The sequence below is a fragment of the Penicillium antarcticum genome (genome assembly GCF_028974205.1).
Source record: "Penicillium antarcticum strain IBT 31339 chromosome Unknown utg000003l_segment0_segment0, whole genome shotgun sequence".
Classification (NCBI taxonomy): Eukaryota; Fungi; Ascomycota; class Eurotiomycetes; order Eurotiales; family Aspergillaceae; genus Penicillium; species Penicillium antarcticum.
In genome coordinates this window covers 3211233-3226106 of record NW_026695301.1, presented here as the reverse complement: position 1 = coordinate 3226106, position 14874 = coordinate 3211233, and the positions used below count along the sequence as shown (strand labels likewise).

Here is a 14874-nt window from a genome sequence, read left to right as displayed (position 1 = left end):
ATAGCATCGGCCCTAACGATTACGATCTTAGGATATCTACTCTCAACCAATGGGAAGTCGGCAAGATTACACTGGATGTACAAGTCGCGTTTTTATTGCAGGCGAAACAATCGCAATTGCATGCTGGGAATACTTGTAGGACCTTACGAATTCCTTGTGCTTGTGCGTTGTAAATTGACTCGACCAAAACTAATACTTTTTCATTTGTGTCAGATATAGCTTCCCTGCTATGGACCCTTCATACATTACCTTATCTCTGAGGAGAACTAGGTGGCTACACAGACACGTAGTATCTTGGTAATACCCTCTAGATACTCAGGTGCCTCATCCGTCTCCCTTTATGTCATCAAGCAACGTCTCCCAAGGTCTATAACTTTCTCTGTCTAACATTGATTGTAGAATTTGTGGCGAATGTGAAGCCATCTTTGGTTGAGCACCCGCTCGATCGCCAAGCTTCCTTTTCGATTTTCTGGAATGCCTCGGCAGTTGAAAATAAGCCCCTTTGTTGAATCGCCGACGGGTATTTGAATTTCACCCCTGTACATACCCCCCTTCCTTAGAATTTTCATTAGCATAGAATGGGTCTATCTACTGAATGGTACAATTTTGCTAGAATTGTATGAACAAAACTTGTTTAAGGCCCTTCGGAATTGGAAGGAATGACTTGAGCTTTTTTGATATCCTAGAAAAGTTAGAGCGGTATGATCTGCAAGATACATTTCACCTTGACTAATTTATTACAGCCCCTTGTTCCGCATCATGTAGATTTCAATTTGGTGAGAACAATACACATACACGGGCCTCGCAACAGTAGATATAAATGACTTATTTCGCTTTTTCGCAATCACCATGCCTTGCGGACCAGTTTCACGTGAAACAAAAACATGTTTGACGTAAGTCAGTTCGAACGGCAAAATGAAGCTATCTGTGGTACTGTTTGTTTTTCACCCCTTACTTACAGAAGACATAGCTTTAGACAGCTATATTTATGGTTCGCGAGTGATGACTATACTATCAGCTCTTGGGCAAAAGATAAATACGAACACCAAGTGTAGTCGGGAAAGATTAGACGATATTCCAATCGTGATCGATATTGGACATGTCCTTTGATTTACCATTTATTATGCTTCCTCAGTCACCAGCCACGGGTATGCATTCCTTCAGTTTTGACTGTATCCTCCAGGCTTACAATCATGACCCGAATTGTGAATGTAAATCCCACATCTAAATTGACACCCATTTCTGTGTTCGGCGGTCATATCGTCTTTAGGTGCAACCTCAGGCAACTTGATCAGTTCTGGCATCCAAGCAAAGCTTCGGTCTGCCCCTAGCTAATGAGAAATTCACCCAATTCATAATTTCTCAGCTTTTCATATTCCCTCATAGAGATATTCTGTTTCCCAGCGGCTAACTCATTAGACAATGCCTAAAAGTTTACATTTACTCACCTACGTATGTTACTCATAGGACGGTGGAGAATTTTCGTAACCGGTAGACAAAGAAAATGGTACAAAATCAAGGTAGCTTACTGCATGAGGCCATATGGGTAAACCTGAGCAAAAGACGTCGTGATCCGAAATTTTATGCCGGCTTTGAGTATACATTCTGCACAAGCAGGAGACTTTCTACTTTTTAATTTTCTATGTTAGAAGGTTTCAATAGATGAGGTATCTGTTTTATAATATTCTTATCGCGCATATAGACTGTGATTCATCGTGGGATGCACCGGCATCGAAATGAGAAAACGTTGAGAACCTGACTTCTAATTTGCCTCTTTGAGACCAAATATACTCCTCGGCTACAAAGCCAGCGTTCAACTATACAGCATGTCATTATTAGCAAGATGCGCTGCTAAATGCGTATTGTTTTAGTCTGCTCTGCTGCAGAAATCCTCCGCCACATAATTGGAATTCAATGGACCAGACCGCATTTGAGCAACATTATATGTATAGTCATTCTTTTTTTGGCGCAATGGTGAGATAATGTAGATTCCAGTCAAGTAAGAACACGTCAACTATCCCCGCCCGTGGAAGCCCAAGGGCTGCTTGAGCCGATATTGCTGTCAAACACACCCATAGCAAGATATATCGGAATACTACGTAGCGATTTACGCATATAATATGCTATGCCGGATTGAGACGAGGTAGGACTGCACAGTACAATGCTTCCTAATCGGGATTTGCATCAAAGTGTACATATGAATTAGTGGCAAACGCTCTGGCAAATTCTTATGCATGGCACATTTTTAGGGCCAACATCATGTTAATTGACTAAAGCCTTTGTTTCAAAGGCAATATGATTGACTCTGTGTAATAGAGCACACGTGGTTTGGCCCGAAGGTCCAAGCCCGAAGCCGCCCCCGCCAAGCCACTGGGGGAAGTGGGGTGAGAAGAAGTAAGGCCAGGGAAGCATACCTTTCTAGGCAAAGGGGTACAATGAACTCGTAGCGTAGGTCACTAAATAGCCTACCATTGTATTTTCCAAAACTCCACCAGAGACTTTCCTCTAAATTTGCTTACTTCTGGTTTTTGTGGTGTGTGCTCTATGTTGATGCGATATTCACTCAGTTTAACCCAATAGCCCGGGGCATGCAGTGCTTTTTGGAACGTCGGAGTGCAGGACAGCACAAGCTTGTACCAGTACATTTACTTACCATGACAGAGAAGGTCCAATTAAAATCGGAAAGCCTAGTGCGCCTTAAGGCCTCCCCGGATACTCACTTTTGACCTAGCGTAACGCTCAGGGAAACCGGTTGTATCTATGCTAAGTCAAATTTTGGCACATGACTACTTTCAACTCTAAAGATCGGTGTTCATCTCATTGGAAACTTGAATTCTGTTTGGCTTATGGCATTCCAGTTAGGTCAAGGTGAGCCTCGTGTACGATCCGGATTGTAAGACACCAAGAAGTGAATACGAAGTTGCCGTGCAAAAAGTGTGCTTACTATTTCCATGATGACTCCTCTTCGTATTTCTGTAAGTCACCAAAATTGAGGCAACTAGGCACCATGCTCATTATCTCAACGCGGGTTGGCTTGGACAGGATATATCTTTCTGTGTATAGGCTGGAGCTCCATTTGCTTTGGTCTAACATTGTTCTATTTTCGGCGTGTGAATTTCAATAACTATTATGCTTAAAACTTTAGTGATAGCTTTATTTTTTTGTGATTAAAAACTCAAAAGTGAGGAAATGAAGTTTAATATTGCAAACTTTTCCAAGGACTCTGCGCCGGCAGCTTGGCAATAACGCGGTGAGCTCCCGTGTCAGCTTCGCAGAGCATTCTAATACCAAGACAAAATAGGCGGCAGCTGTGAAACCCCATGGTCATTGCCAATACTGTCATAGTGCAAATTTTTAATGCTAGACATGCAACAGAGGGACCGAGAACTACGCCCACAGCTGACTCGAAATATTTCTCGAAATAATAGAACCTCCGTTCCCGGATAATAAGAAATTTGTCTTCAAGAATAATGAGCATTGCCAGTGAATCGATCAAGTGTCTGGTTCGACAACAAGCCATCCACTAGTGACAGAATGCAGCTTTTAGTTGCCTGGTCTATTGATGCTTCGGATAAATCGCACGGCCCACAAGTATTTAACATAAATTTCAAGAATGGATAGTGCATTGCGTGGCTAATGCCAACCACGTTATGCAAGACAAATGTCTTACAATGCGAGTTCATTCTTGCAGTAGGAGGCCTTGAATCAAACTTCAGCTGATTCTGTTTTTCAAGGCTGTGTGAAAGCACAACCTTTTATAGGGACTTTGCTTTTTTTTTGTACTCAAAGCCTTACTTACAGGTCGTATCAAAAGCTGAATACCTAATAATAGCTTTGTTGGCAGGAAAACAGCGGTCTGGGCTACACTTCAACATCCCAGTGAAGGAGGTATAAATCCGGCATGCTTCCTACAAGTTGTAGTACATCTTCTTCACAGCACAAAAACCTCTATCCATCTTTCAATCCCCTGTGACGACCATAAAACCACACAAAATCAAATTTTTATTCGAATATCATTCAAAATCATCGAAATGAAGTTTACTTTCGCTGCACTTGTCCCGTTCATGGCAGTCTTCGCCGCCGCCTCGCCCATCGAGGCTCGCGCGTGGAGTCAAGTCACTGTCGCACTTTCCAATGACCAATCTGGAGCATACTCTGGCGTGGGTTTCCTCGCGGATGGAACCGACAAGAGTATCCTGTCCCTCTTTGGCAGCACTTCTGTCGGGGCTGGTGGCATCGTTAAGGCCAATGCTGCCCAGCTTACTGCGTTCCCGCAATCTATCAACTGTGTCATCAAGAACAATGGTGCTGTCATCGGTACCTTGACTGCTCAGCACACCTATGCTGATATTGATGGAAATCCCAATGCCGTCGTTCCAATCAATCTGAACAACGCTCAGATAAACTGTCACGCCTAAATCTCCTCTCGTGCAGGTGATGCGACGTTAATGTGAGAAGACAATCGTCTACTGAAATTTGGCATGGACGAATTGTTATCGACTGCGAGCCTGTGATGTATCTTTCAAACTTTCTTGGGCAGTATATGAGAATTTCGGGTTTAACTTAATCATTTCTCAGCCTGTATGGAAATAATTCAAAGTTCAATTGATGCACATTTTCTGCTTTTTTCATCCCTATTTTGATATTTCTAGTACCCGAAAATTAGTACCCGTTTATATGATCTGAGGGGCAAGAAATTCAACAGCACACCTAAGTTGAAGATATAAGCAAATCTTTGTTTTCTCTGGCTTCGAGTGCATTTATCTTATCGTCCACAAGGTGTTGAATTTGATTGCCCCCAAGGTCCCCTCCGTGGTGAACAAGAATCCCCAAAGTTAGCCCGGCAACTGTCCACAGCCCGGACTATGTTAATGTATTGACAAGCATTGGACACTTGACATGACAGATTATACAAAAGCTCAACTCGATCCTCTCGCAAAAAAAGATGATTGTAAGAGCATGAGCTCTAGAGTCTATCGGAGAACGTACGTTTGTTGTATCAGTAAGCGGACGAAACATCAATGCAATTCTAACGTAAAGGTTTTTCAGAGCGGACTTTCGGGTCTTGCCACTGCTACTTATTGGGTTTGCCAGCTATCAGCTAGACAGAACGAACATCGCGAGTGCACTTACGGGTGATTTTGCAGTAGCTGTCTCCGCGGACCAAAACACCATCAACCTTGGAAACCAACTTATGTTTTTGGGGGTGATTATACTGGAGATTCCTTCAAATATGATGCTTCACAAGGTACTTGAACTCATCTCCCCAAATCGACCAAAAGCTGAAGGTCGCCAGATTGGTCCTCGCAAATGGATCAGTGGACAAGTTTTTATATTTGGACTTGTGAGCTGTTTACAGATCTTTCTGCGCAACAAAGCTGGCTTCCTAGTCACCAGAGCCTTTCTTGGACTTGCCGAAGCTGGTTATATCCCTGGTGCAATGTACACTCTTTCAACCTGGTACACACCCCCGGAATTTACAAAGCGAATCGCCATTTTCTTCTTCGGCATGTTCGGAGGAACAGCCATCTCTCCTTTAATTGGCGCGGGATTGCTCAAACTGGACGGAAGGGCCAATCTCTCTGGTTGGCAATGGATCTTTTTAGGTAAGATAATCAATCGAGTTTCAACTGACAAAAGTACTCAACTATTTGCAGTGGAGGGTCTTTTCTCGGTGGTCGTGTCAAGCGTGCTTTTTATTTTCCTTCCTGAACACGAGACCATTTGCGCGACATCCCCTTGCCTCTCAATTGGCCCAACGACCAGGAACACTTGTCCCAAAAAGGACTATCTGGCTCGGTCTAACAAAGCCGGGATACCGTTGAGATTAGTGTGGGATACTTTGACTAAAATTGAAAAGTGGCCACACTTCATTGCCACGGCTTGTGTCTTTTCTACGTGGAGCCCACTTACAACCTACACTCCCAGCATTATCATGTCATTGGGCTTCAATCGAATCCAAGCAAACTCATTGACTGCAATTGGAGGCTTTGCAACTCTGCCTGTCATTTTATTTTTTGCGTGGTTGAGCGACAAAACGAATAAACGGGGCTTGACTGTTATGATTGCGATCTCCGTCTACTTAATCGCATTGGCCGCTTTGAGAACAATGGAGCATCGGGTCGAGAAATGGGACAGATTTGGTCTATGGACAATGGTGAATGGATTGGCAGTTGGCTATCATCCGATCCATAACGCTTGGATTCAGATGAACTGTCAGAGCCCCGAAGAGAGAAGCATCAGTGTTGCGTGAGTATTCCTTTTGAAACTCGGGACCCTTCAATCGACATACGATATGAACTAATTCAGTCATGCTATGAACATTTAGAATGTGTATGATTGGCCGATATCTATATCTTGGTATAGTCCATGCTAAACTAACTTGACACAGTTGTAATGTCAGCTACTGCCGGTCTTATGGCAGGGACACAAATATTCCGAGATGACGAATCTTCGATGTTGTACGTATTCCTTGGATGATTTATGGTGATCTTTTTCGTTCCACTAACGTCCTATGGGTTGATATACCAGTTACCCCAGAGGCTTGTTGATAATGATTACTCTAGTTACGTCGGGGTTGGTTTTGGTTGGTTTGCAGATTCTGGTCTTCTGGGTTCTGAATCGACGGATGGCAGCAAGATTTGCAACAAAAAGTGTATATGCTCTGTGAGCGCTTCTGCGTCTCATATCTTGCTGCGGGTTCAAATGACGATCATATGTAATGTAAACATTGGTCTAGGTTCTATAATGCATGATGTATGTAATCACCTAAATGTACAAAGAAAAGAAATCCACACAATTCCACTCAGTACGCCAGGCCCAAGTTGATATCGTGAAATGCAAATCCATAATAACCCCGATTGTGAATAATGGAAAAGAAAATGCTCAAATGCTCATGCACTGAGTACTCATGCGTTCTCGGCATGGTACATCTGCTCCTCCTTGCGCCCATAAGGGCTCTCGTCGGCGGCCCACTCCTGGCGCTGAGGAATCTCATACTTGCTGCTCTTCCAGGGGACAACCTTGTTGACATACATCCAGTCGAGCTCCTCCAGAGTGCGACCCTTTCCTTCAATGACGAAGAAGTAAACGATCAAGGCTGCAAAGAAAAGGCAACCAGCAAAGACGTAGCCATAGGCAAAGTCGATTTCATTGGTGATGAAGGTGGTGAAGAAACTGATGAGGAAGTTCCACAACCAGTTGGTGGCAGTGGCAAGAGCCATACCCTTAGCACGATACTTCGACGGGAACAGCTCAGCGACAATAGCCCAGACCATAGGACCCCAGGTCATGGCGTATGCTGCAATGAAGAAACATGTGACCACAATCATTCCCTTACCGGCGTTGGGGGTGTTGGTAGGGTTTTCCACGTCCAGCACGAAGTGACCAATGGATGCGAAGATCATGAACATGACAAACATCCAGATGGCTCCGAAGATAAGAGACTTGCGTCGGCCGAAGTTCTCAACAACGTACAGACCACCAAATGTGGTTCCGAAGTTCACAGCACCAAGGATCACCTGGGTAATGAAACTGTCCGAGATACCGGCGCCTTCGAAGATAGTGGTACCCTTGAAGAGAATGAATGTTAGCATATGTTTCCTTCAATAGAAAGGACAATGCAAGAATAGAGCAAAATCGCGTTGGCGGAAGAAGGGGGTAGGGGGTTGATATGCAACTTACATAGTAGAAGAAGTAGTTAGCACCAGAAAGCTGCTGCAGCGACTGAAGAACCATGCCAAGAACAATGCGGTAAAACATGCGGGGGGCAGTGATGAACTCATGCCATTTCTGATCATCAGACTCGGCTTCGAACTGTTCACGAATCTCATCCATTTCTTCAATGATGCGAACATGGTTCTCAGGAATACCGTAAAGCTTGGACAGGGTGCGCTGGGCACTTTCCACCTTTCCGTGACGGAACTCATAGCGAGGACTCTCGGGGAAGAAGATCATACCACCACCAAGGACCAACGCGAAGAGGAAGGTAAGACCGAGCGTAATGCGCCACTGAGCAGTGCCGTCCATATTGTGGGTGCCCAAGTTGATACAGTAGGCTAGGAAAATACCAAGGGTAACGAAAAGCTGGTAGCAACTGATCATAGCACCACGGATGTGACGGGGGGCACTTTCACCCTGGTACATAGGCACGAGAAGGGAGCAACCTCCCACACCAAGACCAGTGACCCAACGACCGACGACCATCTGGTACCAGTGGCCATCTGGGGAAGAAATCTGAACAATCAATCCGATGTTGAGGATCATGCACCAAAGGGTGATGGACCACTTGCGGCCGAGCGCGTCAGCAACGGGAGCACCGACGAGGGCACCGATCAGGGTACCGATGGAAAGCAAGCCGACGATCAGACCAGATCGTGTGGCACTGAAAGAGTAAGAGCCATCAGCGCCAAGCTCACCATACCGCTCCAGATAGTTGCTCATTTCCTGAAAACCGGAGATCTGACCAGTGTCATAACCGAACAGGAGACCACCCATGGAGACAAAGAGGGCCATGATCAAGGAACGCGCAGTTATCCGAGGGATGGGGGTATCGACACCCACGGGGCGCATGGGCTTTTGAACAGGGCTGTTTTGGGAGGAGGTATGGAGGGTTGGCTGTTGAGCCGGGGTGATAGACTCCCCATGGTGGGAAGAGGATTCGACACCCATTGTGTATAGATGGAAGATGTCTGGCTGAAGGGACTTCAAGTTATATTGTATATGAAACTAAGACCAAAGCCGGTAGTGATGTGAGAGAGAAAAAAAAAGATTATGATTTTGGGGGGACAGGCCCATGGGGAACAACAGAAAGTCTTGGGGAACATGGGGGACAGGCCCCTTTTGTAATCAACAGGAAATCAAGAAAAAAAAACGGCACATTTCCAAGTGGAGAGAGAAGTGTGGAGAGACTACTCGCGCGAGATGACGATGTCCATGGCCAATTGTACAAATGAGGATGGTAGTCAGGCAACATGCCGGCCGAAGCCGACTCGCACGGCCCGATAGACTCCACAGAAAGAGGAGAGAAGCCATACAGAGGCAATTCCATGTGGTCATCGGCTCTGGTTCGCCATTCAAACGGATAGCCGAATGTCCGAAGAGGCCAGGGTCGGGCTCCAAGCGAGTGGCGAATTCACCCGACTCGGCATTTTATCGCCAGCCAAGACCATGCCGAAGAGCTAATATTCGGGCTAAACTTCGGGATCAGGTATATCGGGTCCGAGATGTGATCCAGGACCTCAATTATACATCTTTTATGTTGAAATCGTGGTGTGAGAGGGCCTTGATACTCCGGATAAGTCTTTCTGGAGTCTGGAGAACAAGGTGGGCCATGTGTCAGCGAAAAGCCGGGCGTTCCGACCCCAGAGGAGTCTCCGGACTGAGAAAGCAAGTCATTCCTCTTCAGTGTCTCGGTGAGTGTCTTCCCCGGCCATGCATCTCCAGACAAGGAAGGAGAATTGCTCTGAGGGGAAAATGCGGAGTCTGGAGGTTCCGGGGTGAAACCCTCTCAACTTCACATTCTATCGCATGCATCGCATTGGAAGAACACTGAAACTACTGCACTTTGACCCGCTGAGGCATATTCGGGCAGCCGTGTCAAAGCATCCCCGATTGAAGCCCGGGTATAGTTGCAAAGTGCGTGCCGAGAGCGTCAGTGGCGGTCTCTGGGACGCCACACCCGCGTTACGTCATTGAAGAATTTTCACATCGCCCTGGAAATGATGAAATTGTGGCATTTCTGGCTTGACACGGGTGTTCTTTAAGTTTTCTAGAACAAATAGTTCTCAATTTTACGCGTGTCTGTCTGGTTTTGTGTGGGTATCTTCCCCGGCCCCAGGGCTTCAGGGGGCATACGTTACCTAGGCCAAAACCCTCTATAGTTTTCATTCTAACTTGTCAATACCCCTTTTGTCCAGCTATACATGGGGATATGACAAGTCAAGTGTCCCAATTTGCTTAAGTTATCACGACGGCCTCGAATCTTAGTAAACTCGCCGATACTAGAGTCCACGTCAGAGTATCGGCGTCTTCCTTCTCGGAATAGTTCTACTCCGCCAACATTGTGCCGATCGATCCTTCATTCCCCGTGCCAAGTCGGAAGGAATCTCGGCTCGCAGACCCGTCTTGCTTATTGACGGAGCCAGCCAAAGGAACAAGTGGTTCCTGTGAAAATGGTCAACCTAGGTAGATGGTGCTTGTTAGAGCCACGCTTACCTACTATCAGGCCACCTTGGGTCGTTTGACTTGAAATGTGATTCGCTGTTATCATATTGTTGGAACAAAGCTGGCTGCTAAATGTGCCTCCGCCACTTCTGTGGTTTCCAAGTCTTTCCGGCACTCCGCGGGGAAGATCATTCTGGATCTTTCGTCATGAACAAAACCTAGCTCCCGAAATCCACCCCGATCAGTGTGGTCTGATCAAAATTTTGCAGGCAGAGTGATACTACTCTACTTTCGCCCCTGTCGGTTTTATCCGCAAACCACATTATCCCTGGTATCTGAACATCGTACGATCGGTTCAACTGTCCGTTCTTCCGTACAATCACAGTCTGCTAATGCGGCTTTATTGACTAACTACGACGGCTGAAACGCCTTGACAAATCGAGGCAAGCGTACTCCGCTGGCTTAACAAGCCCTCCACATTTCATTCCTGCATGAAACCCCCGCAATCGCAATTGATTTGTGCTTTTATGTGTTTAATTACCCCGCAGGTTACTAGCAGGGATTGTATTGGGGAAATTAGGTCCGGCCTTAATGTCCTTGAATTCGTCATGGCGATACTATATCTGCCTTTCCACAAACAACACGGGGGGCCTATGAAGACGGACTCCTCGTTACCGCTGAATGGACTGATGCCTCCAGGCCTTGCTTGTTAGTCTGATGTCCTAATTCAGTTCGGGGCGTTTTCCCGTTGCCATCATCTGGTGCCAATGTTCACTTAAATACCTGCATGAGTCCAACATGGAATCATGGGAGCAATCGAGTACTTAAGTCGCGATGAAAGTATTAATAGCTCTTTCCTTGGCCGGTCTGGTCTCTGCTCAAGTCGCACCTTACGGACAATGCGGTGGAAGCGGTTACTCTGGGACGACAGTATGCACAACAGGTTGGGTTTGTCAGTACCAGAACGACTGGTATAGTCAATGCTTAGCATGTAATTGTTGTCTCGCAGATCTGAATAATGTTCATTCCTGACTTTTGCAGCATCAAGTGGTGGAACCACAACCACGCTCACCACAAAAGTCTCTACCACGTCGACCAGCACTACCAAGGTCACTTCAACCACGACTTCTAGCACTGGAGGGACTGGTTTCCCGACTACGAACGGGCTGAAGTTTGAGATTAATGGCAAGACGAGCTACTTTGCTGGCTCCAACTCATACTGGATCGGATTTCTCACAAATAATGCTGATGTCGATACAGTATTAGATCACATGGATGAGTCCGGACTTCGCATTCTCCGAGTCTGGGGATTCAACGATGTGAATACTGTACCGTCATCTGGAACTGTCTATTACCAGCTCCTGTCCGACGGAAGAGCTACAATCAATACCGGCGCGGACGGCCTGCAGCGCTTGGACTACGTTGTTGCAGCCGCGGAGAAACGCAACGTCAAGCTAATCATCAACTTTGTTAACAATTGGTCTGACTATGGAGGTATGGCAGCCTATGTTACAGCATTTGGTGGAAGTCAAACTACCTGGTACACGAACACTGCCGCACAGACAGCCTACCGCGCCTACATTAAGGCAGTTGTATCCCGGTATATTGACTCGCCCGCCGTCTTTGCTTGGGAACTAGCCAACGAGCCACGTTGCAACGGTTGCAACCCGTCGGTCCTTTACGACTGGATTGTGTCTACCAGTGCCTACATCAAGTCTCTTGATTCAAAGCATATGGTAGCTATTGGTGATGGTGAGTGAGCGCAGATGATCTTCTAGGGATGTCAATGGCTAAAAACAACATTTAAAGAGGGCTTTGGACTTGACGCTGGCTCTGATGGCAGCTATCCTTACTCCTATAGCGAGGGATTGAACTTCACCATGAACCTGGACATTGACACCATTGACTTTGGCACGTTCCATCTCTATCCATCGAGCTGTACGCATATCTCCCTCTCTTAAGCGATGACTGTTGCTAATTGATTGATAAGGGGGCACTTCTAACGACTGGGGCAACGGGTGGATCACCTCCCACGGAGCCGCCTGTGCAGCTGCTGGCAAGCCATGTCTTTTTGAGGAGTACGGTGTTACATCTGACCACTGTGCAATTGAGGCACCGTGGCAAGCAACGGCGCTATCGGCCACTGGTGTTGCGGCTGACCTCTATTGGCAGTATGGGGACACACTTAGTTATGGAAAATCGCCAGATGACGGTAACACGTTCTATTACGGGACGTCCGACTTTACTTGTCTGGTGACCGATCATATGGTAGCCATCGGTTCCTAGGGATGGATGTCGATAGGACATTCCGTGCTCGAGTCTTACCACGGCGCGATTCGAGCCTTAAATAATTACATGCATCTTTTAACTCTTGTGTGGTTGTGCTTTTACTAAGCTACAAGGTAAATTCGAACAAAACGGGTATCTATGCTAACGTACATACGTCTCATATCGGAGATGCTAAAGACCTCTCAGGTGAGTTAAGAGACAGATACAAATATCGTAGCGGAACGCCACCACAGTCACCAAGTCCATTTAATCATCTCCATTTAGTCATCGCGGACCTTTTCAGCTTTGTCAGGAACCTCGGCATAAGTTGGAGGTGAGGTGGGTCGCGATGAGGCTCCATCATGCTCCACCGCATCCGTTGGCGGGCCCCGGTAGTTGTGGTAACCCCAGACTCCATACCAGACAGCAGCGATTGCAACAAATCCAACAAAGACCACTGAGGCGTAATTCATGCTCTCCTTGGTCACCACCATGAGAGTCGGCATGCAGAAAAGAGGAATAGCAAGAATGCTCCAGGCTGTAGAATAATTAGCAAAGTTCCCAGAGAAACAGCGGACAAGTTCCGACTCACCCAAAGCAAGTATGTTAGCAATCAGCCCAAAAACTCCAAAGTTGAAGCTTCCTTTCTTGATATCTTCGCGGCGGCGGAAAATCAGGGAGACAGCAATCGGGCAGGCGTAGCTAGTGGTCAAGAAAATGACACCGACACCGGAAAAGGCATTGTATGCAGCGGTAGAGCCAAAGTAAATGACTCCAAGCACAATTTCCACAACCATACCTAGCACCAGGGCATTGAAAGGGATGTTTAGCTTGGGGTTGACCGTGCTCCACCAGCCGGAACCGGGAATTCCACCGTCACGGGCAAAGGCCCAGGTGCAGCGAGATGTGGCAGTAACACAGCCTACGCCACAGATGATTCCCAGAACGAGCAGGGGGATGAGCAGGCAGAAAGCACCCGCCGAGTTTCCGACAGCGGCCTTAAAGATCGCCGGGGTAGGTTGACCGGATGCGAGGTTCACCAAATAAGTCAGATCAGGGAGCACAAAGCACACTGGGATCAGGAAGAGAAGTCCGGCAATAAAGTTGATAACGATGGTTCCGACCATGGCTTTGGGGACCATGATAGCGGGTTCACGTACTTCTTCGCATAGACTAGATATTGTCAGCTCAGCTTCTGCGGTGTTTCACTTCAATGAGAAACTCACGAGATGATCATGCCTGTGGCAGAGGTGGCGTAGGCTGCTTGGAGGAGACCGATGAAGAAGGACCATCCAGCAGGCCACCCAGCTTGAGTTTCAAAGTGACCAAACACCCAGGCACCGGAGTGACGACCTTGCTTAGCGATGGCCAAGAGGCAGACGATGATCGCAACCAGACCAGCTAACGTCCAGAAGATGGCAAATGTCTAGATGAAAGATATCAGTCCTATTCCCCATGGGGTAATATGGCACGTGCAGAACATACCTCCAACCACGGCAGCCATTTGTTGCCAAATGCAGAGATGGCGTGAGTCAACAGGGTGATGGCCAGGAAAATCAGGAAGGTTTGGTATGTCTGGAAGTCATCTGTGATGCCCACGCCGGGTGACTTCTCAAAGACATTCAAGCAGGCCACGAATAGCAAGGCTGTTCCGAAATTCACGGCAAGAGTGATCGTGATATTGCCTGCCACGTATGACCAGCCACAGATCCAGGATGCAACACGACGACACCATAGCGGTGACAAGACAAAGGTCTGGTAATAGACACCACCGGCTGTGGGATACACCGAGGTAATCTCAGCCAGAGAGATGGCCACGCATAGAATCAGGAACGAGATGATCACCCAACCCCAGATCACATTTGCGGGACCACCAGCAGCAAGAGGGTAGTACAGCGTAGTAGACAAACCGTAAGGAACCGAAGAAAGAATGAAGCACATAAAGGTCACTTGCCAGATGGAGCGATTGCGAGCCAACTCAGGCTTGTAGCCCATGTCCTCTAAAGTCCGATCGGCATTGGTAGTGTCCACACCCTGCTCCCCGGACGGGCGACGTTCAACGAGACCCATATTGAAGAAATAAGGAAAAAGGATTTAGTGATTGATGTTCATATCAGAGAGAAAACTCTGAATAAATATAAAATGAGAGAGAAAAAAAAAGAGTAGGCAAAATAGAAGAGGAAAAAAAAAAGAAAAAAAGCAAAAAAAAAACGAACAAGGAAGTGGAGTAAGACGGAGATGACCAGCAGACAGCAGAGCCACTTGAGTGGCTACTTGGACACTGTAGCCAGTGAAATGCGCCGTTTAAAGCCACCAAACTAAGTTAGAGCCAGTCAGAGCAACGTCGTCGAAGGTTCCAACTAGAGTCCGTTACGGAGATACGGTGGGCCAATCAAAATACTTGGGAAATTGTTCGAGAAACAGATAAACAGATTTCAAAGA

The 14874-nt window shown here is 46.8% G+C and overlaps 4 protein-coding genes across 4 annotated transcripts; 2 read left to right on the top strand and 2 right to left on the bottom strand.

Annotated features, from left to right (window-relative positions):
• Window positions 1–4031: 4031 nt before the first annotated feature.
• N7508_003936 (uncharacterized protein) lies at window positions 4032–4418 on the top strand (the record flags this gene model as incomplete). Its single annotated transcript, XM_058462002.1, has 1 exon — window positions 4032–4418. The coding sequence occupies one exon, from the start codon at window positions 4032–4034 to the stop codon at window positions 4416–4418; it is 387 nt and encodes a 128-aa protein (XP_058322579.1).
• Window positions 4419–6908: 2490 nt separating this feature from the next.
• N7508_003935 (sugar porter family MFS transporter) lies at window positions 6909–8670 on the bottom strand (the record flags this gene model as incomplete). The annotated part of the gene is made up of 2 exons (XM_058462001.1): window positions 6909–7571; window positions 7684–8670. The coding sequence occupies 2 exons, from the start codon at window positions 8668–8670 to the stop codon at window positions 6909–6911; spliced, it is 1650 nt and encodes a 549-aa protein (XP_058322578.1).
• Window positions 8671–10998: 2328 nt separating this feature from the next.
• On the top strand, window positions 10999–12450 carry N7508_003934 (uncharacterized protein; the record flags this gene model as incomplete). Its single annotated transcript, XM_058462000.1, has 4 exons — window positions 10999–11155; window positions 11206–11916; window positions 11974–12102; window positions 12155–12450. The coding sequence occupies 4 exons, from the start codon at window positions 10999–11001 to the stop codon at window positions 12448–12450; spliced, it is 1293 nt and encodes a 430-aa protein (XP_058322577.1).
• Window positions 12451–12713: 263 nt separating this feature from the next.
• Window positions 12714–14502, bottom strand: N7508_003933 (uncharacterized protein; the record flags this gene model as incomplete). Its single annotated transcript, XM_058461999.1, has 4 exons — window positions 12714–12970; window positions 13025–13605; window positions 13659–13858; window positions 13918–14502. The coding sequence occupies 4 exons, from the start codon at window positions 14500–14502 to the stop codon at window positions 12714–12716; spliced, it is 1623 nt and encodes a 540-aa protein (XP_058322576.1).
• Between the last annotated feature and the right edge of the window lie 372 nt (window positions 14503–14874).